Source organism: Paramormyrops kingsleyae, chromosome 7 (genome assembly GCF_048594095.1).
Source record: "Paramormyrops kingsleyae isolate MSU_618 chromosome 7, PKINGS_0.4, whole genome shotgun sequence".
Lineage (NCBI taxonomy): Eukaryota > Metazoa > Chordata > Actinopteri > Osteoglossiformes > Mormyridae > Paramormyrops > Paramormyrops kingsleyae.
In genome coordinates, this window is record NC_132803.1 from 30,480,357 (window position 1) to 30,508,241 (window position 27,885).

The 27,885-nt window shown below is 42.6% G+C and overlaps 1 protein-coding gene across 7 annotated transcripts in view; it reads left to right on the forward strand.

Annotated features, from left to right (window-relative positions):
* The first annotated feature begins 436 nt into the window (after positions 1 to 436).
* The window catches only part of znf618 (zinc finger protein 618), a 33,644-nt gene continuing 6,195 nt past the window's right edge, over positions 437 to 27,885 (forward strand). The window contains exons 1-12 of one of the 7 annotated variants that reach the window (XM_072714758.1): positions 437 to 912; positions 4,645 to 4,738; positions 16,826 to 17,054; positions 17,492 to 17,569; positions 17,760 to 17,804; positions 21,308 to 21,445; positions 21,787 to 21,819; positions 24,442 to 24,522; positions 24,820 to 24,909; positions 25,827 to 25,919; positions 26,615 to 26,692; positions 26,933 to 26,977. In XM_072714758.1, the coding sequence (XP_072570859.1) occupies positions 16,832 to 17,054; positions 17,492 to 17,569; positions 17,760 to 17,804; positions 21,308 to 21,445; positions 21,787 to 21,819; positions 24,442 to 24,522; positions 24,820 to 24,909; positions 25,827 to 25,919; positions 26,615 to 26,692; positions 26,933 to 26,977 (904 nt within the window). In that variant the 5' untranslated portion in view covers positions 437 to 912; positions 4,645 to 4,738; positions 16,826 to 16,831. The other 6 variants (XM_023811073.2, XM_023811077.2, XM_072714756.1 and 3 more) reach the window with 6 other exon arrangements.

Genomic DNA, 27,885 nt, shown 5'->3' on the forward strand with positions numbered 1-27,885 from the left:
CAATATAATGTCAAAGATGATTTCTTTTGTAACTAGTAGTCGAATGTGCAGAATTTCTAATATGGTACATATTTGATGTTAAAACTGGTCTTGCAAAACGTGTTGTTTGTAAAAACTTATAATAGTATGTGTATTTAATCCTACATATTTCATTTTAAGGCAGTATTCGCTGCATTTTATACAATATACCTTCTTTTTTCAATTAAACGACATGATGTCATTCATATATTTATATAAATCTCGGTGCTCGCAGTTTTGTAAGGTGGAAATATGCAGCAAACAAGTTACATGTGGCGACGAGTACTAGCTTCCCGTAGTGCCTTGGTTTTGCGAATCACATTTTACTGGTTCAGTAGTTGATTTCTTAAATTTTAATTGTATTTTTTCCCCACTGGTAGATATGTCACTGCACGACCAGACAGACGATTCAACACAATGTCCTCCCCCCTCTGAGATTTTTTTTCTCTTTTTTTCTCCGTGTAACGTTACAGTCGGTCGTCGCCTCCGTGAAATTCGCCGTAACGTTTCGCTTTACACAGCAGCGGCGGCGGCTCTCGATTCTGCGTTCCTGTGATGGCGGACCGCGGGCTCGGCAGGACGCGCCGCCCCACGCAGAGCCCCGCAAACTGCCGAGCGGCGCCCTTACGGGCTCTTTCGGTCAGCCCTATTTAAAAAAAAAAAGAGGGGGGGAGGAAAAAAAAGAGAAAAAAGAAAAAGCCCAGAGCGCACAGCCCCGGGACGCTGCGGAGAAACGGCACGGCGCCGCTTAGGATGAAACATCCCCAGTGCCGGAGTGAGGCACTGGGAGCGCTTCTGGAAATAGGGGCGACGCTGGCTGCCTTCCCAGGTTTACCGGCGGAGGCTCGTTGCTGTCCGGCCACTTTACCCGCATGAGCCGCATCGTTCCGGGAGGTAACCAGACTGCTCCTCCGCCCCCTTTTCGCGTTCCGGCCGGAGCCTTTAAATTCGGAATTCGCACAGGCCGCAAGCAGCTTTACTTTATATTTGCATTTTTGTTTTTTTTGTTTTGTTTTTCCCGAACTCGACAGTTTTTTCGAAATTTATTTTTAGAACATTGAAATGTCGCTTGAGCGCCCAGTAATGTCTCTAGGTAGAGCCAGGGCTACTATAGCTGTTGATATTTTTAAAAATAATTTCATTTATTTTTTAAGATTGTTTTGGTGGGGGGGGGGGAACTTTGTAATTTAGTCGTCCGCTACACTAGGTAACTAAAGTATCACCGTGGTCCGGGAGTGAAAATTTGAAACGCTTTTTCTTCCCCAAGTTTGGAGGAAGGCGTGTTGCGTGCGGATGAAAGGGGGGACCGGGGACAATCTGAAAACACAAAAAGCTCACGCAGCCATTTTACTGGTTTTTTTTATTTTTATTCTCATCTGGCGTGTGGCGAGACATGGAAACGGCCCCTCGTCTGCACAGTGCGCGAAACCGCCTGTTTCCATCGTGCTTTGGTTTAATTACAAAAAAAAACGTGAGTAATTTTTTTTTTTTTTTTAATGGTGAAGTCTTCGAAGAATTTATGCACTGGAAGGTTTTTTTTAAATGCAATTTCTTATTAAATTGGCGCCACCTGTCGGCAGATATTTCATTGTACAAAAAAATTGCAATTAATTTGTTTGACTTCCAATTCTCTAAAAATCACAAATTCTGAAATCTTTTTTTTTCCTTTTATGCCCGCGGCATTCCTTTTTTGTCGTGGAAATGTCGCGTTTTGAAATCACTTTAGGCGTTTTGTGTTCGCTTTGCGGTTAGCATGCCTTCTTGTCTTGCGCATATGTATAATTTTATTTTTTTATTTTTCATGATGGTCTGCAATATGTGGATGGGAATTTTAATTAAGTCCCATTGAAGTAGTTTTTTTCTTAAAGTGCTGCAGTTTGTTTAAACGGGCGCTACTTATGTTAGAGTCAGAATAACTATTTCAATATATGGAAATATAAGACGAGACCTGATGAAGTGTTTTGCTATTGGGCTTCCAAATAGCTTTTTTGATGCTGCCTGGCGCAGTATATTTTCAGAACTTCTAAACTGTAAGTTGGGTGCCGATTAATAAAATTGAGTCAAGGTTTGGATTTGACCCCTGATATAATTACACACACAGAAGCTTAATGTATTGGTTTACTGGGGATTGAGTAGGGATGGCTTGTATTTTTGGAGGAAAAAAAATACATATAGTTTAAAGCTAAGCTGTAAAACTACATTTCCATGTTTATCTCTGTGAGATTATGGTGTGATTTAGATAGTTTTAAGGAAATACTCAGAAGTATTTATAGCTGAAAGGATGCTCAGGAGTACAGAATTTAATCTAAAAAGCTGATGAATAAATAAAATTTATGGTGAATGGATTTTAAAGGTTTGTTTCTAGCTCTGCAAAGCCCGGAGTAGTGTACTCATTTCTCATTGGCTTTTAATGTCTGCTCTGAAGAATGTTTTGGCTGCAAAGCTGATTCAAAATGCCTTGCATCAGAACTGACCCAGAAATACAAATTTTTAACGTTTGAGAAGTCAAACAATTTTCATCTGACTTATAAATAAGTACAGTGCTGCTTTGTGCATCAGTGCAGGCTGTTAGAAATCTAAAAAAGATATTTTATTTGGTTCTTATTTTATTTCTTTTAGTTTATAGTTGGGTCATTCTTCTATTTTAACTGGGGGGGGGGGGGAGGAATTAATTCAGACATCAGATACAAATGTGTTCAGCAGATCATGGGAGTGGAACACAGATCAGGAGTTTAGTTATTGATAATTGTACAGACATAAAGCAGTTTATAATTTTAGGTTTATTTTTCACTGGCTCTGAATTTGAGGTGGTATCTTTACCCTTGCCCCTACCTAATTTGTCTTGCTTAATTAAAGATTCCTGCTGCTAATGTTAAACAGTGGCTGGGCTATGGTCTTTTTTGCTTAAGGTGTTAAGACAGCCTTGAGGATGTGGGGGCAGGTATGCACAAACATTATGCGTCTCATGTATTGCATTTCAACAAAGCGGTATGATTTGGTTACTGCCAATTTGTTGGCCTGTAACTGTCGAATCTGAGCATAAAACTATGGACGTCTCCCCTCCCCATACAATTTTTGAGACTCTTGATAAATGATTTCATATAAACACAAAAGCTCGTCAACCATCCACCCCCTCAGCATTGTGAGCCTCTTGGCGAAGGCTTTGGGAACTAAACATTCTTGTACTTCCATTAAATATGGCATATCGGTGGCGGGAGAAGCGAGGCTTTGAGATGTCCGGTTTCATCTGGGTTGTGATTGACAGTGTGCCGCAATCCTGCCCACCATGGGTTCAGCTTCTCCTTGTGTCTTCTGTTGCTGCAGTTGTGTGCAGGCATGAGGTGCACGTGTGCATGACATCCCACCCCCTCCCCACTGGCTCTGTCCATCTCAGCTTTTGCCCAGTCTGCAGTAAATACCAGGCCCGGATCAGGTCTTGCGATAACTTTGTTGCATCACCTTAATTGCCAAATTATGGGCTGTTGCAGGGGGAAGACGTGATGCTGCATGTAAAGAGAAGCGTTTGTAAATATCAGAAAAAATTAAGAGGATTACTGAGGATCAGTCATGGCTAAAGTTTCGCTACCATTTTTACACCCCTAAAACATTTAATCATTGGTACTGCTCTGTGAATCTGTTTTGCTTTTCTCGGAAAATGTGTGAAGAACACAGGAAAGGCCGGTACAGCGGATATAAAAGAAGCGTACACATAATGGTTAAAATGCCAGGTTTTTGTGATGGGGGGATGAGACCACAATAAATCATTTCAAAACTTCTCCCACCTTTAATGTGAGCTATAACCCGTACAATTTAATTAAAAAACAACAAACAAATTAGTTAGGGGGAGACATACAAAAAATGTGCAATAAGCTGGTTGCATAAGTGGGCACACCATGCTGAAGCGCCTTTTAATTTAATTACAGCATTCAGTCTTTTTGGGTAGGAGTCCATCAGTATGCCACATTTTGACTTGGCAATATTCGCCCACTCTTTCTTGCAAAAGTGCTCCAAATCTGTCAGATTGCGAGGGCATCTCCTGTGCACTGCCCTCTTCAGGTCACCCCGCAGACATTCAGGTGGATTTAGGTCTGGGCTCTGGCTGGCCCATTCCAAAACTTCAACTTTCTTCTGGTGAAGCCATTCTTTTGACTTGGATATGTATGCTTGCGGTCATTATCATGCTGAAGGGTGAAATTGCTCTTCATCTTCAGCTTTGTAGCAGACACCTGAATGCCAATCAGTCTATGCTTTTCACTTTTTTTGGAGGAGGGATAGCGGATGTCAACTAAAATTTTTATTTTGAATGTTTTTGCTTGTAACTGCAAATCTTTTTTTTATGAACGTCTGATATTAGCAGTAGTCTTACTACTGTTGCCTAATATAGGCCACCAATGAAGTTCATGTCTTAATCCAGAAGGTGCTTGTGTGTGATGTCAGAGGCATCCAGTCAACCAGTGTTTACAGGGGGAATGTGCTACATTATCGGTTTCCATACTTGGAATAGCTACTTTAAGCCTAAGGGACATTAATACATCAGCTGATTCATCTGCCATATAGATTGATAATTAATATCTTATACATTAACTTTCCACGTCAGATTTTTCTTTTCCCTTCCATTGTGTTTAGATTCCTGTTACTGGCAGTGAAGAAAGTACGAAGTGAATGACAAGACCAGTTGAAGACGGCAGTCTGCGTTTCACAAGACAAACCTTTTTAAGAGGTAGCCTATTAGTATGTGTATCTGTGTGTTTATATATGTTGTAGCTGATTATCTTTTTAAATGCTTGTGGATCATTACCAGACAAGTCTGTGGTGCTGTTTTGGTATGATTTGAGTTACTGTATTTGCATTTTTTAAAAATACACTTTAAATGAACCCCTGGCTGTTGAATTTTGCTTGTTGACACATTGCTAGCTTTTTTAGTTATTACTTCTGCAATAGGGGGGTTCAGTTTTTTATTAAATTGTTACACATTTGTGTTTTGTGTCCAAACTTGACTGGAACAGAAAAGTGTCCAGAATTATTAGCTGTTTAATATTTAACCATCCTAGTCTGTCAGATTGGAATTTCCAAGGCAGTGATGATGGGCTATGCAGTGCGGATATGCATCTGTGATCTGCTGCACTCCCGTTGTCCTCTATGTTGTGAACTGAGAATGGGTTTGAAAATGCCGTTGCCATTTGTGTATTGCGGAGGTGGATAGTTGACTTTTGGACTGCCGAGGAAAATGGCTGCACGCTACCTGGTGAAGAAAATATGTTCTTGCCTGCCACTCCACCCCCCCAACCCCCCCCCCCCCCCCCCACCCTCTGGCTTACAAGAAAGCTTATCAAGTGCTATGAATAATTAATGAAGATGCAGAATTGATTTAGCTTTAGAAAGTCCTGTTTTTTTTTTTTGTCTTTAAAGAAAATTGTAAGGGCTTAGGGTTGCTTTAGAAAAAATGAAATAAATTTGCAATTTGTGGAGAGAATCTCATTTGAGGGACCTTTTTGGTGGGGGGGGGGACCAGAGGCTCCCCTTAGTTTAATGAAACCATAAATCACAATGAAGCAGATTTACCGTCTCTTCCCCAGTCTGCTCTGCAGTTTTGATTTTCATCAAAAATGTAATCTCGCACCGCGCAAGGGCTTAGTCACAGGCCGGGCTCTGCCCTGAATTTCTAATTTTAGGCATTTCTTGCAGGATTTATTTTTGTATAATTCAAGGCCGCTTTTCAATATCCTAAGTTATTAAATTTTAATTTGGAACATTAACATATAAATTGAAAAGGTTTGGAGTTTGGTATGGAGTTTCAGAGCTTGTAGGATGGAATTTTGCTAGTTGACACAATGCTGTTTTCTGTTATTACTTCTGAAAAAGGAGGTTTAAATTTTTTTTTATATTTTTTTCGAAGCGAGGCATTTATTGGAAGAGAGAGAACAAAATATGATTCTGGTGGAGAGAACGTATTCTGATCTTGTGACAAAACCTGCCCTGGCTGCTTCATCAGATAGGCATGTAAAAGAGAAATTAAAGTATTGATCAGAACTCCTCCTCCTTAGTAACTTGGTGAAATAATGGCTGAATAAGGCCTTCTATTTTATGGTCAAGAAAATATTTCTTTTTGTTCGTTATCCAAGGACTGTCCTGAAACTGATCTCTTAGCATACTGTGGTACAGAAATCTTTCAGCAGCGTTTCTCAAATTATAAAGCAAAATATTCACCACAATGCAGTCGAATGTGGGCATGCTGGTTTAGTTGAAAGTGAAATATAAATCTGACCCTGAGCGCGTGTGTGTGTGTGTGTGTGTGTGTTTGATGAATTATTTCTCTAATGCAGTACAAAGATAAGTAACAGAGAGCAGGGCTGAGTCGTGGATTCTTCTGTATTTGTCCTTCTGCCAAATCTGGGTTTTGGTGCTGGATGGTAAATTTTGAGCAGAATGTTCCAGGCCTATCAATGCCCTGTTGCCTTCGATGGACAGTTGATGTTGAGGCCAAACTAAAACGAAAATTGTTACTGGTTTAGATTTTAAGCAGTTAAAAATTCTAATAATGGGCAACTTATTTTATATGTTCAAAAATTTAAATGGATGCAAACCATTGTAGCTGTGCGGTGCTTTATGGGTTGCATGATATTGTCAGTTTTTTTAAACTCAAAAGGCACAAATTCACAGCCGAGTCTTTTATATAAATAAAAAAGCCATCTTGAAAAATTGTACATTTAGGTAGATGTCAGTGGTGTTGATTTGGTGAAATCCACGTCTTAGTGAAGGTTTTCTCACCTTGCGAATGTATGACTGCTGTTAATAAATCTCTCAGAAGAAAGATTTTCCTTTCGTCTTCACCACATATGAATAAACATGTTCTCAAACGGTTTAACCCTACACTGAACTGTAATAGTCCCAAGGTTAAAGCAGGAAGCTTTTCAGCTTCTTACCCAGAGAGAGAACTTCTTTTCTCATCATGAATTTTTAAAGAGACATTTTCGGTGCTTTATCAGAGGGTTTCTTGTTGATGCTGACCTTTAAGGTTCCCCAAATTTCAGAAGCTGTTAAGGTCTAGTTGATACCCATTGCAACGTTGCCTGAGAGCTCACGGCTAGCATCTCAACCAGAACTCTGATTAAGCTTACCATGTTGTGTGAGGTTTGGTGTCTGCTGCTTAATGGGCAGTTCCTGCATGTCATAATCCAAGCCCACATGTCATTTATGTGTTTAAGTCTCTCTAGCTGCCTGGAGATGAAGGCTGTGGCCCTCTCTGTGAATTTGATTGCAGTTGTGCTATTGACTGAAGCCTATGGAGGGAAATCCTGGACATTTTTCAAATGCAATTGCAAATTTTGCATTACCGTTTGCTTTTTCGCTTTCGCGAACGAACACTGACTGCCACATTTCAAATGAAAAAGCAAAGTCCATTTGCAATTGCACTTCCCATGTCTCTTGAAGTTATGAGCCTGTCATATTTAAATAGCAAAATCAATTACCACGTCTGCTTTTTCACTTTCTCTGCGTCGCGTATGTAGCCTGCCAAAACTCAAACGCAATTGCAATTCATTTTGCATTTGAATTTCCGACGCATTACACGGAAACCTGTCAATCAGCGTCAGGGGTGGGTCTATTCTGTGGGGCGTGATTGTATGGGGAGTGACGTCACTCGCAGTCGACGACCAAGAGGGGTGTATGGAAGTAAATTAAATTAGTCGTTGATGGGGGAAAAAAACACTTTGAATTACACTTATCGAATAAAAACGCACTGCATTAATGATGCTCTGAATTTTTGGGGACTGTAATTTGTGCATAAATTTAAACATTGAACATTTCAACCAAAAACAGTTCAATTGTAATTTCATTGCTTAAACGTTTCAAAAGAACAAATTCAGTTGGAAAATATTCACATATGGAAAACGCAAATGCAATTTGCAATTCCTTTTGAAAAATGTCCGGGATTTCCCTCCATGGAAGCCATTGGGGCAAGCTTGCAATGTGCTGTCAATATTAGTCTGTGTGTGAGAGCGTATATTACCCACACACACCACACCAACACATATGATGTTCTAGTTTAACTGCCTGTATGTGGGCATGTTAGATTTTTTTTTTTTTTTTTTCCCCCAGGATATTGAAGTGGCTGCCATCACATTTACCGACCTGAGTCTTGTTAGTGCTTTGGGCTGAGTGTGATTTGTTCAAAATCCTCCAACCAGCCATGACCTTGGCAGGAGACTAACACACTTATTGCACTGCGCCTGATGATGGACCGTTGGTGATGATGCCGTTTGCACATCTGTCATTTTTGAGAAAAATGTGAGAAACTCCCCTCTCAGTATTATGAGGAAATTTTCACAAATGATAATTAATGATGCATTAAAATAAGAGCATCTGTCTCCTGTGCCCATTGACTGGGGTCGTCGTTCGTCTGCTCTCGGTCAGTGTGAGTGGGAATGGGAATCTTACCCAGCTGCTAAGCACAGTTCAGCTGTTTGGTTCCAGGTCCACATTGTGGCTGTCTGCATACCCCTAATTGTGCCATTTATGTATGCATGTACGGGTCTGAGTAAAACCAGCATGAGGAAAAATTCCTTAAACATTCCTCTCAATGTGCTTGGTGAATAAAAGTGATTCTGATTATCTTGGGAACAAATTAGTCAGTTATTAAACAAGGGGGGTGGGTGGGGGGGTTTAACTGAGAGTGATAGACATGCCTGGGTAGACAAGTCTGCTGGGCTGTAATTCCATGTTACTCTTAGATATTCTGCTCTTAGTTACCACCCTCCAAACCTACGGCACCGTTCACTTAACTAACGTTTTTCACAGTCGATTGACTGCAGTGTTGACTGCCTTTTGTTGACTGCCTTTTTTTTTTTTTTAACTGTTCCTTTCCTACCCAAGAGTCAGTTCCCTCGTCTTTGTCATTTGCCCTTTTCTATAGCAACTTGCATCATTTTAAACAGTGGCAGTTAACGCTAATGTCAATTTGCAGCAGCGTTCTCACCTTAATGGCTGTAAATGTGCCTTGCCAGTACATTGTCGGTGCCTTATTTTAAGTGTTTTTGGGTGTGCTGAATGTGGGGCGTGGCTATCCCGCAAGGTGCCCCGTCTGTGCTGGGGCACCCATTTTATGCACGCAGCACACATCACGAACATAAGGTTTGTGATGCTCCAGCAGTGTCTGCATAAGGGAGTGGTCAGCTTTTAATACCCCCCCCCCACACACACACACACACACACACACACACACACACACACACACACACACACACACATTGAGGGGCGGGAAGCATGAAACCATAAAATACTCTGCTCCCTCTACCCCCCACCCCCCCCTCCCCCCCGGTGTATTTTATTACTTTTCTTTTTTTCTTCTGAAAATGCAGCGGCCTCTTTCCTATGTAAAGCACTGGATTTTCATGTCACGTCATTAATGAAATGCCAGCAGCAGAAGCAGGAACAGTTGATTATTCACTGTTGACTTATTCAGTGCAAATCTCCCCCCCCCCCCCCCCGTTCCCCCCCAAATTGCTCAGACCACATAAAAGCAGGAGGAGACTTACACTGGTTTTGCTGAAATACAGTCTTCGAGAATCAGAAGACCTGAAAAGATTGCTGCAAAGACAGCATTTAGTCATTCATGGGAGTAACACCCCTCTGGTGCCATTGGGGATGAACACACCTACAAAGATTTACTAGAGATATTTACACAGTGAGAAGCGCAGATCAGCAATGTAAGCTAACGCAGTGCTCTGTTACAATGCACGATCTCAGAACGAAATGTCCCTGCGTATAAAATATCTCTCTAAAACCCACCTGACCTTGGTATAATCTTTCCAGTGTGAGTTTCTTTCCCGCTGCTTCCTCACCGGTCCGTTATCTAAGGGATTATCAATGGATTTTTAATGTAATTTGTCTTTACAGAGAAACTGTGGCTGTTAAACAGTGTTCAGCCATTCTGGTGCTGACAGGCTCCGGCTGTATGAAACCCGGGCAGCATCTCCAACAATTTCTAACCACAATTTTTCTTCTAACTATAACTTCATGGTGTTTCTGTTGTTCTATACTTTTTGCAAGTGTGACCATCTGATAGATTTTCCCCGGTTCTCATTTTCTTTCTTAGAACTATAATTGACAGCATTTACAAACAAAAATCAGTTTTTCTTCAATGTAAAACTTTCTTTTCCTAATAAAAGAAATTATTGAACTTCACAATTTCCCCCAAACTGCACTAAGTTATGGGATCTTCTCTCATTTATGTCTCAAAATAAAGTTCTCTGTGACTGGAAAGAGGTACAAATAATTAAATGGAAAACAGTTGCTGTATAACTTTATCTGACATATGTTACTTTACCAAACAAGAGCAGGTGCAACAGATTTAAATAACAAAACAAATGCCTGTTATGTAATTTTCCAGTATAATTCACCAGATAACACGAATTAGACCTTTTTTCCTCTTTTTTTTTTTTACTCAACTTAAAGTCCGTTGGATTTAAACCTTCAAATAAAACTCAAGTGTGCTATTCTCTTCCAAATAATAGGTGCTGGATGATATTAATACCAACATAGCATGTTATGCACATACAGTCTTTACATAACTAGTAAGCTAGATTAACAGTAGGCTTTTCATACCTTCCCACTGTACGGTCATAGTAGCGCAGGGGGTTAAAGTTTCACTGAAACATTTTTACTCTGTTCAGCTAGCTTTGCAGTTTTAATGATTATTCCTTTTCAAGATTATCTAGTATAGGTTTAATAATCAGTTTAAAGTTTATCTCCGATGTTTGCAACGTTGGGGTTCCCCCACGATTTACTTTGGCTTTACATGTATTACAAATTGCAAGCTTTGCATCTTCACTTGCAGTGAAGAACTTCTGCGCTAACGACATGTTAGCATGTGACTGTGTGTGCACGCCACTGTGCCGCTGTGCGTGTGCTGCGTGCATAAAATGGATCAGTTCGGTATAAGAAATACATGAGACTGATTGGCCGGTCTCCTGTCCGGGCCAGGCACGCTGAAAATGGCCGATTCCGGTCTCTGGCTAATTGATTGGTGCATCTCTGCAAGGTACCCAAGGCATGGGCAGTAATGTAGCCCCATACCATCACAGATGCTGGCTTTTGAACTGTCCACTCATAACAAACTGGATATTTGTTTTTAATGTAGTGTCATCTGAGGACCTTAAGATCACGGCTGTCCAGTACTGGTTTTTGGCCTTGTTCCTTGCCCTTAGAGATTTCTCCAGATTCTCTGAATCTAGTAATGATATTCTCTGAATATTCTTTGCAATAATACATTGAGGAACATTATAATTAAATTGTTGCACTTTTTGCCCACGCAGTCTTTCACAGAGTGGTGAACATCTCCCCATCTTCACTGCAAAGAGCCTCTCTGGGAGGCTCTTTTTTTATACCCAATCATCTTACTTATTTGTTGCCAATTAATCTAATTAGTTGAGATTCAACCAGGTGTTCTGTTATAGCATTGTAGAACTTTTCTGGTTTTGCTGCCCCTGTTACAGCTTTTTTGAAACATGTTGCCGGCATTAAATTCAAATTGAGCATACATTTGTCATAATGAAATTTTTATTTCGACATTTGATGTCTTTGTTCTATTTTCAGTGAAATATGGGTTTATATGATTTGCAAATCATTGTGTTCTGTTTTTATTTACATCTAACACAGCACCCCACCTCTTTTGGAAATGGTGTTGTAGATATTACCTTTATTTAAACATCATGCTTTCAAAAGTAATTGTGTGTGTTTGGTGAGTTACTGGACACAGGGAAGAAAAATGGAAACTCAAAATATGGGGAATTTACCTGGAAAAACAAGCACACACTCTAACCTAGCTGTCTTTTCCGCAGGGTTAAATATTTTGTTTTTGCAGTATTAAAAGTTGATTAATGATTGTGTGTGTTCGTTCTTGGGTTTGAGAAATTTTAATATTAAGGATATGAGGTAATTGTAGTGTGCCAAGGAAAGAGTGAAGCATTTTGGTTAATTTAGTGAACAATGCTTATGGTTTGGTCCAAATAAGAAATTATTCGGCATTCATTTTAATGTATGTGGGTTTTTGCATTTCATTTTTTTTTTCCTTCTCTCCATTTGAGTTAATTGGAATTCCCATTGTGGTTTCTTTAATGTAGAATAGACCCGTTAAGCCAGCAAGATTCCCCGAATGGCGATGACACGTTTACCAGAAGGCTGAAATTAATTTGGGCGTTGAATTCAGAATAGCACTTTCTGTTTGACTATGTGTGTGCATGTGTGCGCACTCCTGTATTGCGTCCTGGGTGTATAAGTGCCGTGTGGCGTTTGCTTGTGTGATCTGCTTGCCTCTCAGGCCGTGCTGGGCTGGGAAATATCACCTTGGGAGCGATTCCAGCCCTCTTGGCTGTCATCCCCGGATTGAAATGAAACCTTGGATTCTGTTCCAACCGTCTCAGATCTAGAGGGATGCTTGTAGGGTTCATACTAATCCCACATCTTTTATTTAGGCTTTATTTTTTTAAGACATTATGAAACTGTTTTATTATTAGGGGTGTAATTCATTCATAAGTATTTGTGATGGATTGTCATACCATTGGATGCTAGCTTTTGTAGTCCTATAGCAAACATAGTACTAATTCTTGATTTTGTTTGTTTATTTTTCTACTATAGGTTTTTGTGAATTTGTGGGTCTGGTGTTATTTCGGTTCCATCTTAAAGGTCCAGTAAAAATTCAACAAATATTAAGAAAAACCCTTATGGATTTGGGGGTTGCAGTGATTTCCCTGTCCCACCTTGGCCTGTGTTTTGAATGGGATGGCACGTCGTCCTCTCGGAAACCCCAAACTCTTTTACACGCAGCCAGTACACTTGAGCCGTGTATGTTTGCAGGTGACCCTGCATGGCCACAGTGAGCGTGAACTGACCTGTCGCAGGAAGTCTGCTATCCACACTCGCACCCACTGCCCCACGGCTGGAAGGGGGCAGCTTTGTCCGGGGGAAAAAAAACAAAATGTGCCAGATGAATCCTGCTGGGAATTTTGGGCACGTTCTATTTGAGGACTTTAGCGTTGGTGTCTGGCATCCTTAAATCTAAAAATTACAAGTGGTTAAAAATATATATATATTAATGTTTGCTAAACTGAAATACTCCTCACTATTGCCAATATCTAGCTTGGAATGTCCCCACCGGCCACCCCCACCCAATTAAAAAATAAACTGTCTAAAGATCCCCGTTATGGCCATTGTGGCCTTTAATAAATGGCTTTTAATACCAACTCCGGGCTAGTTTTAGGAAATGTAAGGAAATGCTGAGGGAAAAAAAGTAAGATAATAAAAACGGAAATGAAATGTGATAGAAAATTATTTTAAACCAGTTCCTGCACGATTTAAGAAGGGGGGGAAAAAAAATCTTGAACTTGAAATGTTGATTACTGTGACATTGATTAATCAGCACATGGGAAAGAGCAGTGCAATATGGTGGAGGGGGACTGCAAGATGGAGGCATTCTGCTTCATTCTTCTTTTCTGGATTGTTCTCTTGGGCCTGAATAATTACAGATCAGTTTTCATATTTAATGTATTATTCATTGCTGTGGTTGGTTTGTGGTCTCCTTTCCGCAAACATTTTTCCATTAATCTGGTTCGCTTGCTTCTGTTTGCCCGTTTCGTTTGTTATACGAGGCTTTCTTACTCTTAATTGTTTGACACACTTCTTGTGCTGTTTTCGTGTGTGATTTTGTGTGCGGGTGAGTATTCTCTCCCTGTCCTTGGACCAGTTTTGAAGACTACCCTCGTCCCTGCTTCAAATCTTTATTTACCTTAAATTGCTATAGGCTTAATTATCACCACACCTGCCCCCCCCTCCACAATTACTTTAAAAGAAAAATAGTTATTCTGCTCAGATCAAAGAAACTATTTTACTTTCTTCACATTGAGATTCACAAATAATGTTGCCTTTTGAATACTGATGACATCAGTAGTTTTTATTTTGGTCAGCATGAAATACTGACTAAAATAAATATATTTTTATTTGCGATGCGTCTTGACACCCCGGGCTCGTCCGACTGTCCTGTCAGTCCCTTTTCTGAAGTTTAGAACATTCCTGACATCTGTGACCTGCACCTCTGACCAAAAGGGTCTTGTCTGTTTTGCAGATGAGATGAAGGTGTCTTCTGCTTTCACTGCTTTCCTGGTTAATTTCAGTGTTGTGCTACAGGCATGTTCCTCTGCAGTGTGTTATGGTTGTCCGGTATGGCGAATACCGAGCTCTATATTCTGAAATTCATATGTAGTAAACCAGTAAAATGCCAGGTGGTTTTAAGTGTTTCTGATAATCATGACTGAATTGTTTTTCTAAAGCTTACGGAGCTTGTCAATGGTATATTGAAATTAAATTAATTGTCCCAGAAGACAAGTATTTAGGCTATATCACAATACGCACGATATTCAAACTGATGGTATTTTATTGAGATATTGGCCAGCCCTGTTTAAGGTGTGTCCAGAATTGCATACTTTGTATACGTTTGCTATGCATTAAGTGAAATATAGTATGTGACGTGAATAGCATGTTAGAATTCTCAGTATAGACGAGAGGATAAGTAAACGGTATCTGGATGACACAGCATTCTGTGAAATTCCGAAGTGTGCCACCCATGGGCGCTGTGCCGCGCCACCCATGGGCGCTGTGCCGTGCCGCGCCACCCATGGGCGCTGTGCCGTGCCGCGCCACCCATGGGCGCTGTGCCGTGCCGCGCCACCCATGGGCGCTGTGCCGTGCCACAAGGCCATTGCATCGGTGAAGGACGTCGCTTGCTCAAAAATGTCAAAATGGTGGAAGAAATGCTGTGTCTGTACAAATTTAAGAAAACAATACCCCTTTACATAAGTTGACTCGGATATACACTACCGTTCAAAAGTTTGGGGTCACCCAGACAATTTAGTGTTTTCCATGAAAAGTCACACTTTTATTTACCACATGAGTTGGAAAATGAATAGAAAATATAGTAAAGACATTGACAAGGTTAGAAATAATGATATTTATTTGAAACAAGTTTCCTTCAAACTTTTGCTTTCGTCAAAGAATCCTCCATTTGCAGCAATTACAGCATTGCAGACCTTTGGCATTCTAGCTTTTAATTTGTTGAGGTAATCTGGAGAAATTTCACCCCACACTTCTAGAAGCCCCTCCCACAAGTTGCTTTGGCTGGATGGGCACTTCTTGCGTACCATACGGTCAAGCTGCTCCCACAACAGCTCAATGGGGTTTAGATCTGGTGGCTGCGCTGGCCACTCCATTACAGATAGAATACCAGCTGCCTGCTTCTTCTCTGAATAGTTCTTGCACAATTTGGAGGTGTGCTTTGGGTCATTGTCCTGTTGTAGGATGAAATTGGCTCCAATGAAGCGCTGTCCACAGGGTATGGCATGGCGTTGCAAAATGGAGTGATAGCCTTCTTTATTCAAAACCCCTTTTACCCTAAACAAATCTCCCACCTTACCAGCACCAAAGCAACCCCAGACCATCACGTTACCCCCACCGTGCTTGACAGATGGCGTCAGGCACTCTTCCAGCATCTTTTCAGTTGTTCTGCGTCTCACAAATGTTCTTCTGTGTGATCCAAACACCTCAAACTTCGATTTGTGCGTCCATAACACTTTTTTCTAATCTTCCTCTGTCCAACGTCTGTGTTCTTTTGCCCATATTAATCTTTTACGTTTATTGGCCAGTCTCAAATATGGCTTTTTCTTTGCCACTCTGCCCTGAAGGCCAGCATTCCGGAGGCGCCTCATCACTGTAGATGTTGACACTGGCGTTTTGCGGGTTCTATTTAATGAAGCTGCCAGTTGAGGACCTGTGAGGCGTCTATTTCTCAAACTAGAGACTCTAATGTACTTATCTTCTTGCTCAGTTGTGCAGCGGGGCCTCCCACTTCTCTTTCTACTCTGGTTAGAGCCTGTTTGTGCTGTTCTCTGAAGGGAGTAACACACCGTTGTAGGAAATCTTCAGTTTCTTGGCAATTTCTCACATGGAATAGCCTTCATTTCTAAGAACAAGAATAGACTGTCGGGTTTTACATGACAGTTCTCTCTTTATGGCCATTTTGAGCGTTTTCTCGACCCCACAAATGTGATGCTCCAGATACTCAACCTGCTCAAAGGAAGGTCAGTTTTATAGCTTCTCTAACCAGCTAAACTGTTTTCAGCTGTGCTAATGATTGCACAAGGGATTTCTAACCATCCATTAGCCTTCTGATGATTACAATGAGCAAATGAGCAAACACACTGTACCATTAGAACACTGGAGTGATAGTTGCTGGAAATGGGCCTCTATACACCTATGTAGATATTGCACCAAACGCCACACATTTGCAGCTAAAATAGTCATTTACCACATTAACAATGTACAGCGTGTATTTCTGATTAGTTTAAACTAATCTTCATTGGAAAAAAACTGTTTTTCTTTCAAAAATAAGGACATTTTGAAGTGACCCCAAACTTTTGAATGGTAGTGTACATGTTAATTATCAACAAAAATATACAGTTTTTAACTTTTAATGGGGTCAAGCTAAGCCATTGCAAAACACCTGGGTCTGGTAATATGTGAGATGGAAACCACAGTGTGTCTGAGTGCACTCATGCATGCATGCATTCAGTACAAAACTGCTTTACCTGTTGAATATTAGGCATCTAATGAAATTCTGTATGTACTGTGTAAGTTTTGGATGCATCCTCAGTTCACCTGCCATAGCCCCCTCACCCCCGACATATCAATGTTTCTGCAGTGTCACTGCAGTCAGAGAATTGAATTCAGGGTTGAAAACAAAACTGCCCATGTGTGTGAACAGTTGCAGATGGCAGACCCCGAGACAGCCAAAAGTACTCAGGATGGTCCCGGAGCCGGACATGACCAGAGCGACCCGGCAGGACCCCAGACCAGAACCTCCCCGTCCACCGTGAAGCAGGAGCCAGAGGTCTCCGGCGCCGCCGCTGCCAGCAATGGGAAAGTGGGGGACAGCAGCGGGCCTGCGGAGATCTGTGTGGTCATCGGGGGGTCCCGCAACGCGCAAGCACAGGGTACGGCCCCCACCCCCGCTGGGAAACCACCTGCTCGCGCTTCACACAGGACGCGCTTTTCTTATTTCCTCTGTCAGATTTTTCTATAAATTTTTTGTCTAAATCTCACTCTTCTGGACCAATCTTTTCAGGATGTGTAAAGGTTCTGTTTTGTCTAGAACTGCTGCCGTCTTGGTTTAATTTCTTCCAAACTGGCTGAAATTGGGTCATTGGCACCTCCCCACCCTTTATAAATGTGCTTCTCTTTCTGTGTGTTGCACAGTTTACAATTTTAAAGCAGCTGCTTTCACATGCGGCCGCTTAATATCTTTTATAGTTGCAGCTGATTGGTGAGCTTCCAGCTTTATATGTATGTGTTTTTGCCCCTGGGGATATGCCTGCGGCACAGTGGACTCTCCTGTCTCTAGACGTTGCTCATCTGAGTCTCTGCTTTACAGGCTCCTACGTTTGTGGCATCTGTGGCAAGAAATACAAGTACTACAACTGCTTTCAGACGCATGTCCGGGCGCATAGAGGTGAGCCGTCACACCACAGAATGACCCGGGTATCGTCCACAGAATTAATTTCTAGTATTTTTAACACGGGTTTCTGACTTTGAGGAGGGATTTGGAGGCAGGTCCGTTCGGACTGCCAAGCAGTCTGTGTGTTTTAGTTTCTTTCTGGCATGTCGCACTCCATGCCGGTAATTGTCATGTCTCTTCTCAGAGTCAGAGGGTGGATCTGGAGAAGGAGGATCGCAGGCAGTGAACTGTGAGTATCGGAGCATTCCGGCTATCCATCTTAGGATTATTTGCTCAGTGCTCCTCTTCTTGAGATAGACTTACAGTGGGGATGAAGGTTTCGTTCCAAAACACCATCTGTATGATGCTGGGAATCACATAAAAGATTTGTCCCACTGCGTGGGAATGCCTTTAGTTGCCCCATAACTTTGGTCTCCCAGTAGGTGAAATTCAGGGTATGGATTGGGTCTGTGGGATCTCCAATATGTGTGTGTGTGTTTTTTTTTCTCTTTAATCAGTCAGTTACTTCACTCCCTCATTAACCTGCTGTCACAGTTTAATTTCCTTATGACTGTATTTATTGGTACCTGGCAATTTATGTATGTTGAATACAGAGGAAAATGGGTGGCTGCCTCAGTTTTATAGATTTTACTTTCAACTTAAAATAAGTGTAAATGCCTGGGCAGATTGGTGCTCTTCAAAGAAAATTCACTGAAGATTTTAATTCTCATCTCCCATAAGTATTCATTATTTTTTTCCATTAGTTTTCCCATAAACCTTCACATGAATGATGTTGCGGAGTGACATAATGGCTGTGATTCTTCTCCAGCTCTTGTGGTTGTTGGATAAAATCGGCAAATGTCAAATTCTTGAGGATTGCAGATCCATTTCTGAAGTCATTGGCATTCCTTTTTCTTCATTTTGCTATGCTGTTAAATTTGTGACCCATCAACCCTCCTAGGATTTGAGCATGTAGAAAATTAGCCGTAAATCTTGTCATATGAAATGTTGACGGGGGGTGGAGGTGCCCTGCGTGACTCTTCCAAAAGCTAGTCTTGAGATTCCTGGGACCACGGTTGCAGCCTGTGCCGTCCAGAGGACCCTAAACCTGGAATGCTCTTATGGTCAGAAGCCTCAGAGAACCACACAGCTGACAGAGACATAAAAACGTACTTGGTGTTTCAGGAAAAATATTCAATGGACAAAGGAAACAAAACTGGTACTGTGGAAATGCAAATCAGCCCTTTGATTACAGATGGGGCCTTCAGAGAGAACTACACCCTTCCTGCAGCCAAAACACAGTGAAGGTCCCATAATTCTCTGGGGTCACTCTCTGGTACTGGAGACCTTGGCGTCACTATATCGTCATGGCATTTTGGTGCGTGATGTCCAATCCAGTGTCATGAAAGGATAATGCAGGATGATCCTATAACCAAAATCTAGAAGCATCCAAGACTGGCTGATATTAATCCTAGACCTTCTTAGAGATGAAACCTTTGGGGAAAACCTGAAAATGTCAGAGGGATGAAAGTGTCCTTCTGACAATGACAAATTAGTGCTTTACATTTGGGGGGGCAGATTTTCAGTAGAAAAGAGCATCAGGCTAACTGATACAAGGAACATGCTTTTGCTTACAGGCTAACTGATACAAGGAACATGCTTTTGCTTACCAGACTGAGCACAAATGGCTCTGTCCTGGTGTTTTGTGAGTTTTCTACACAGAAATTCCCTTTTCTTAATTTGCAAGTGAAGTTGGTTTCAGAAAATTTAAAAAGATGGATAAAATTCTCAGATGCCAGTAAACATGACCTGAATTGTACATCAATGAATGTCAGTGGTGAACCTCCAAGTATGGTGGGTGCTCGGGGGCAAGACTGAAATGAACTGGGGGGGGGGGGTAGTAAGAAAAATAGGATATTACAGCAAAAGATAGAGAAACCTACTGAAAAGAAATGAAATAGTTTGTCGGAATGGAGAGATGGTGAGAAATCAATCATTCCCCCTGAGGTGCACCTTGGAACTGAATTTTCTCTGTCCTCTAAAGACTGCCTTTTTTATGAACACTCAATAACAAACTCCAAAAATCTGTCCTAGATTGAGCAGGCAAGCGAGTTTTATTTGTCTGTAGCTTCTGTTTGTCCTCCCCACCTCCACCGCCACTGTAAAAACAACTTGAAGAATTAGTGGTGTATAATGGCCGTGAATTAATCACCCAGTCACCCAGGCTCATCAAAAAAAAAAAAAAAAACACGCCCTGCGAGGGAGTCTGTTGTCATTGATGTGCATTTCATTAGCTACTGATGCAAAAATTCACATTGTGGCTGGTGGATACACCCACGTGACATAGGGATTGGTGGGGAGAATGGGGGGCGGGGTTTCGTGGGTAGGTGAGCTGAGGAAATGTAAAAACAACATTTTCGTGCACTTATCAGAAACAAATGACAGATGACTGAAAGGTAGATGGTTACTCCCGGTTTCTCCCTATCAGAAGCAAAGGTTTGTTTTATGCAGTGTAACAGATTAGTGGTGAGTAGAGACTTGTCTGCTGAACTCCTCACTCCCCCGAAATGTCCACACCCTCCCTGAGTCAGTGACAGTGAATGAATGGGTTTCCCCCGTTCCATTTCATAGTTTATTATGGACTCTGTTCCTGCGCTAGTGTTAGGCTAATGTTCTTCTTTCGGACCTGATATGTACAGAACATCACTCTAATCACAACTGTTGGCGGTAGTGTCAAGCTGAATCATTTATCGTCTGTCATGTTTATCAGGATAGTATGTTGAAGCTGAATAGTGGGGGGAAAAGAACTTAATTGTTAAGGTCTTAATGCGTAATTGTTATGGGGGGAAACTATAATGAGCTATGTATTAATCCCCTTCCGTGTTTGTGTATATGAAAAATGAAGATAAGCAAAACTCATTACATATCAATTAACTGGAAGATTCGTCACTTTATGAATTTCTTTTTCTGGGCAAAAGTTTCCTGTGGCTTCCTCAACTTTTCACTGGATCATTCATTAAAATTTTTGTCGCGGGACGGCTAGTGGGCGGCAGGCCTGGTCGAACGTTCACCCTTCCTCTGACAAACTGTAAGGTGCAGTTGTTCTCTCTCCATGCCGCCGTAGTGAGGACGTGCACTGCAGTCATGCTGTGGCTTAGAAATCCGATCCAATCTTTATCGCTGTCGTTTAGAATTTCTCGGTGACTGGCAGTGGATGTGCAGCCCAGTGGGTCCGTATTTAAGCGGCACGAGGGCGAACGGGTCACGGCCAGTACGCACACATCTGCGGTCACTGTGGCTTTAAGCGCAGACCCGTTGAAAGTAGGTTCCACCCACGTGTAGGTATATAAATGCATTTCCCCGGGGCTGTCGTTGAGGAGCGATTAGCAGATGAGCGATGTTTCGCAAAACAACAGGAAATTGAAAATGGAGGGAGGGGCTCATATCTCCACGGCATCTTTTCTCGTTGTCATGTTTATTTTTGTTTTGCATTTCTGCTTTTCTATTTTAGTGTCCTTTTCATCTTTTTTCCCCCTTTTTCTCGTTTTTAATTTGGTTTGGAGATTTTTTTTTTTTCCTTTTTCCCATCCCCTTAGGCATGCAAGGCGATTATTAGTGGGTTTGTTTTAGTTCAGAAAGTGACTCTGTGATCCGTGTTTTGCCGTTTCTCTGTGAACGTCTCTATCGTTGCTGAGGCTGAGCCGTGTCCGTCGGCCTGAGAGCGAAGGCCAGTAACACCCACGTTTACTGCAGGCAGGTGGGCAGACAGACAGCACGGTCTCTCCGCTTGTGTTCCTGCAGACAGCTTCCGCTACACCTGCGACATCTGCGGCAAGAACTACAAGTACTACAGCTGCTTCCAGGAACACCGCGACCTCCATGCCGTTGATGGTACAGAATCTCTCGCCGTTGACGCACCGAGACGTGATTGGATGGAAATTGCTTCCGGGTCATTCCATATCGGCTCATCAAATGCCTCTCACCGAGCCATCTCAGATTTACCTAAAAATATTCCAGAGCGAAGATGTACTTTCTAGCAGGAAAAGTATTAAATTTCAGGTCCTTCAAATTTTATAGGGTAAATATCAGGTACTACAATTCAGTGAACTCAAGAATGTGGCTAAAGTTCGATTTAAAAATCCTTGGTGGTAGAATTTTCTATGCATGCATTCATTCATTCATTCATTCATTCATTCATTTTTAAAAATCAACTTTGTGACCTCCGGCAGCAGATTTGAAGACCAGTAGAAACCACCATTTTAAAGGTAGGGAACAGATATTTTATGTACGGACAAAATGCAATATATTGTCTGAAGTTGTCCAAATCAGATGAATGTTTTCAGAGATATTAAAGCCCGGTTTGTGATGGTGTTCTCGTTTTCGATATACTCCTGTGTTTGTATCTGGAAGCCTTCAGGTGCTTATTCTTACACTTGTAATCATGTAATTGGGACTCACTTTAAATTTATATGTTTTTCCTAGTATATGAGAAGCACTATGAAATCTAAGCCCACTGACTAATGAATATGGACTCTCAGGAATGCAGCTCAAGTTCAACATAGAATGCTGGATGCTTGAATTTCATGCGAAAAATATATAATCGACTGTGTGACCTCCAGTAGCAGATTTGAAGACCTGTAGGAACCACATCTGTGACGTCCCCCGATTATGACATATACTAAGTACAAATTGAGTTTTGTGGAACAAGTTTCTCTTAACGTTGCACCAAAACATTGAGATGCGTTTTTCTTATTTTCCCAAAATTTAATTTTTGAAATATGTGTACAATGGCCACCAAGTGTATATATTAACACTTGTGAGAACCAGTGTTTTTAAGATGGAGGCCTTACATTTCACAGCTTTAATATCTCTGAAACCATTAATTGGGACCCCCCAATCTTATTTTATGTAATTTTAGGATATTTTAACTCCCAGCATTCTTTGTTGGACTTGAGCTATATTCTTGAGTACATATTCTTATAGTACCAGATATTTATCCTATAAAATTTGAAGGACCTAGCTGAAGTATTTTTCTAGATATCGCAGCTTTAAAATGGCCCCTCAATACACACTATTAGAAAAAGACCTAAACATACACCCCACCCCCCTTCATGAATTATTTATTTATTTTTTTGAGAAAACTAATCAAGGTACATGTAAAAGTTTGTGGTTTTCCTACTAGCCCAGGAATTTTTCCAAATCTGAGGTGGTCATGTGGGATTTATTTTTTTTTTCTTTTTCACTTTCTGATGAATTGAGATGGTATGACCCTTCCTGTCATGTGAATCGTGACCAGTAGCTGACAGATTGATTCCTAATTTATGTAGTCATGTTACTGTTGGTAAGCCTGTACCTTTTTTGAGTCAGAAGAGATTCATGGGAAATTTAGAAATTGCTAATTGGAAGGAACCTTTTAACGTAATGGGCTGGCACAGTAGCACAGGGATTGGCATGATTGCCTAAGGCTTCTAAGACCAGGGTTTAATTCCCTGATCTAAGTGTGTGGAGTTTGTATATTCCCGTGTCCTCTGGGTTCTCTGATTTCTCCTCACAATCCATGAACATAAAGGTAATTGGAGGTTCCAGATTGTCCGTAGGTGTGAAATCGTGTGTGGATGTGTTCCCTATGAAGTGGGTTATTCCCTGCTTTGTGCCCACTGTTTATGGGATAGGCTCCTGACTCCTGCAGATAGATATTAGGGCTGCATGATATCACATTGCAGTATGATGCATGTGCCTTAGTAACCAGGGCTTTAGATTACAGGTCTAAACATTTATCTGGATGCCAGCTTTTTGGCATATCCTTAGGTTTAATAAACCTGTCAGACTTTAAACTGTAAAAAGTACCACCAGATCACGTGTGTTTTTTTTGTGTGTTTTACCTTGTTTATCCACAATCTCTTCCTTCAAAAGATGTTGTAGATGCTGAGCTGTCCCTTTCTTCACCACCACTTCAGGGTTTATCGTTTTCATGATAAGACAGTAGTATGTGGTGTGCTCCACTAACCAAATTTAATAAACATAAGGATTTGTCAATTTTATATAGATCACTAACTTTTGCACATCACAATATGCCTCAATATTATTGCCGCACTACTAATCTGCTTATGAAGTCGTGGGTAAGCAAGCGTCTGTATAGTTACCGAAAGGCTGGCGTCTGAACAGATGTTTACGGCCGTCACCTAAACCCTCCTGGTTATGGCACGAGACAAATAATCACGCTGTGATATCATGTAGCCTAGATAGATAAAATCCCAAAGGAAATTGTAGCTGTCCAATAGCTAAGCACAAACATTTAGAGAGCTAAAAGCACGTTATGGCACATTAATAGATGGCAACAATAAATAATATTGGGCAAGCAGTATAGATTAGTGTCTCCCAAACCAGTCCTTGGGGCTCACTGGTCAGCGTGTGGTTCAGTGGGTTAAGCCTCAGTGCCTGCGATAGGTAGGTTGCTGGTTTGAACCTGGCCTCATCGCATCTGCAGGTCTTGAGCAAGGCCCTTAACCCCCAGCTCCCTAGGCGCTGCTGTGGGTGGTTGCCCTTCACAGCCAGCTTGCTCTCAGCTACAGAGAGGAAGTTGGTGGATGCATAAAGAGAATTTCTCCACGGGGATCAATAAAGTATGAATAATAACACATTTCTTATTATTGTTTAATCCCAGTCCCCAGCACACCTGACCCAAGCAATCAGAAACCCTAAATGCCTTACAGGTGTGCTGGGGACTGGGATAAAATAAAAATGTGGATCTGTCCAGAGTGTCCTAAGCACTGGTTTGGGAAACACTGGTATAGATGACTATAAAACCAGTATAACTGGGGGAATGTGTGCAGCTTGGATGAGCGTTGAGGCTGGTTGTGTGTCATCGCTGTTCCCCACAAATGCAGATCCCTATGACCAGGTGGTCATACCTGTGGACGACCAGAAGGATGAGGAGCAGATGGAACCCTTCCAGAAGATTGGGCCCAGTAAGTGTTCAAGAGGGGGCACCAGCCCTGTTTATTATTATTCCTGGGGCAGGTAAAGTGTTCCATGGTCAGGGAGCGTTTGACTGCTGGTTGCTGACCTTGGAAATGTTCATGATTCTTAAACAATATAAATCTGATTGACATGAATCCTCATATTCTCACATTCCCTGATAATTTTAATGTTTTCTTCCCACCACTGAAAGAGATGGTGACTCTGAATCACCCTTAATTCGGGGTGGGTGGGTGTGCACCTCGTTCCCCTCCCTGATGCCCCATACATCTATCTGTCCCTTTCAGAGACCGGCAGCTACGTTTGCGAGTTCTGCGGAAAGCAATACAAGTACTTCAACCCATACCAGGAGCACGTGGCGCTGCACACGCCCATTGGTATGTCTAAGTGTCCGTCCCTGTCCCCCCCCCATGCGACCCGTTTCCTGTTTAACACACGCCAGGTTTTTTTTTTTTTGATCTGCCCATTTCCTTGTGGGAGGTCCCAGTCTGTACGTCACATAGCTACTGGCTTACTATAGGTTCTGGAAGGTAACCCTTCTTACGTTGGCAGGCCTGCATTGCTACGAGAGATTAAATGCACGGTTTCAATACTCTTCAGTATTGACTTGTGAATTAATTATGAATAAATGTATACATATGTAAATATATGTGCATACGCATAATAATAATTGTACTTGTATAAATGTGTAAATATTCATGCATGCGCGCTTGCCGTGCCCTGTGATTTTCCACTAAAGCTTGTGAAGTCCCTTGAGTACAGTGAGGCTGAGCGTCGAGCCTCTCCTGGGTGTGGAGCCCGTCTCATACCTCAGCACCTCTTCGCCCTCTGGTAGCTGTCTGCCAGCCTGTGGTCGTTAAGTGGGATGGGGCGCGAGTTCCAGTCCCCTGAGGCCCCCGAATCAGCGGGTGGTTCCACCCGGGCCTCAGATCCGGCAGAATCCACTTAGTCTCGGCTGGTCGTTTTCCTAGAGCGTTCTGAAGCCTCGGCACGTAATGAGGACGGAAAGCGGGTTCTGGGGTTCTCTGGAATCGGACTGTCCTGCCTCGGGGGCCGTCCCGTCTCAGATCGGGGACGCTCACCGGCCCTGCTTGTTATCTCCAGCTTTGGGGCCTTGTTTGTTTCCTTGGGAGACAAGCTGGAGTGCGCCAGTCGGTCACGTCGCCGAAATGCAGGCAGGGTAAAGGGTGGGCATGGGAGGTTCCCTTTCTGAAGTCACATGGTCACTGGTTCATGCCATCAGCATCAAGAAAATCTCTGAGTCTGTGATTCCCCCCCCCAATTATCCTTGCAGGTCGGTCCTTGCAGTCGGCACCGGCCCGTTCACAGCAGCGTTCGGTCGACTCTGCCAAATTCAGCGCCTCTAAATCGGAGCCCGTGCAAATAGGTAAAGGGTGTGTGTGTGTGTGTGTGTGTGTGTGTGTGTTGTTACCGTGGTGATTGCCAAAACAAGATGATGACGGGGGGGCTGAATGTCTCATGGCTGTAAAGATGAGACTTTGCAGTGGTCTTGCATGTGTGTGTGGCAGGAGGAGTGAGCCTCTTCACCACCTAAAAATCTGGATGACCCCCCCCCCCCAGCATGTACAATATGCTACTTTAAATCATTTCTCCTGCTGGAGCTGTTCCCCATTGTTGGTGTCCGTTCTCCATCTCTCTGCCCATCTCCAGCTCTGCATCAATTTAGGTCTGTGCCCAAAACCACCGTCATTGAAAACTATTTAAAGTTTGTCATGTAACTGGGTCAGGCCGAATATTAAGGAGGGATAAAAGGCGGTTTAAAAAAAAAAAAACACTTTATAGCGTGTCCTTAAAACAATCCATTATCGATAGCCGAGCTTTGTAATGGCTAATCGTGAACCCGGGGCACTGCAGGCTGAAATTAAAAAGGATGGAAGTGGATCTGGGAGGCCGTGTGGGCCGGCGGGGGCCCCAAAGGCTTTTTGTCAATGTCTCAGGGCCCCGCCCCCCTTCTTCTTATAACTGCGCCTGTTAGCAGCCGAAAACACACGCGGGATGACAGGAAATAGCCGGCCGCCTTCCCTTGTGAAAAGCTCCTGACGTTTCCCGCTTTTTCCCTAGAGGGCGCCACCTGCCGTAAGCGGGAGGGGAAGATGCAGGCAAGCCAAGGCGACACCAACAGCTCGCAGAACTCCAGCGGTGAGTGGCCCTTCCTGGCCTGGGTGGGATGGCCCAGTTGCTCTCAGGAAATGAGTTGGGGGAGTGGTCAGAGGGTTACGGGGGGGGGTACGCTCATATTTTTTCCAGCACAGTTGCTGAACTTCACTCCTGTTTCAGTGTCTCCCCCTCCCCCCCCAGGCCTTTACACTGGTGCTACAAATTGGCTAAACTGTTTCTGTGTGTCCCTTGCTCATTTGCTTCCCCCCCCCCGCCCCACAGGAACGGCAAGCCCACAGGTGTCTGGCTCTTTCCCCACCGTGCAGAGTAAGTACCCCCCCTTCAGTGTTGGATGACCCACACACAGTAAGATATCACCGTTACCCATAGCTTCTGTCTGCCTTGCTTGCACTAGGGTCTTGGTTTGCCTGACGTTTCTAATGTGTACAGGAAGGAAAGTGGACCGGCAGAAAAGATATTTCTGATGAAATTGTGTGTATATGGGAAGAGAATATGCTTGTAATTTAGAGAGCCAGCTATGATCTGCGATGGATTTAGTCTGTTCAGTGGCTGGTTGTGATAGAGCCAACCTTGAGGTTCCGGTGTTACCTCTGCGTCCTGTGTGCCCCCTACCGGCATTGCCATCGATGTCGTAGTGCCGAACGCACTCAGTTTTTGTTAGCATGCAGAAATCCTCATCCCCAGCAGGTGGCGCAGCGGTTAAAGACTGGGATTTTCAAGAACTCGCGAGGGTGCCCTCTGTTGTACCCTTGACGGGTGTGTACCTCTAGCCATGACTGGAGTGCCTCATTGCCAGAATAGTGTGGTTATCTGGTAACTTGTCACCCTGTCACCAAATGTTTTACAAACCACCCCCCCCCCCCCACCCGAGCCATTTCCACCTCTACCCATTTCCAGACAGGTACCCTGCTGGATTGCTCTCATGGACTCTCCTATTTTAAACCTAATGGCATCTCGCCACGCTCATTGATAATGGAAAAATTCTGTGCACGTCTCCATTAAATTTTTATCCAGCACAAAAAGAAATGGATGTTCGAGGTTAATGTCTTTCTATTCTCATCCATTTTTTTCTTTCTTAGAAGGACATTGCAGCTCCCGCCTCCCCCCACCCCTCCCCCGGCCACTATTAAAATAAAACTCCTTATTACAGTCCCTTTCGGCGACCTACATTGGCGTAGCATCCGCGCGGGCTGGGTTCTTGCGTGGCCGTGCTG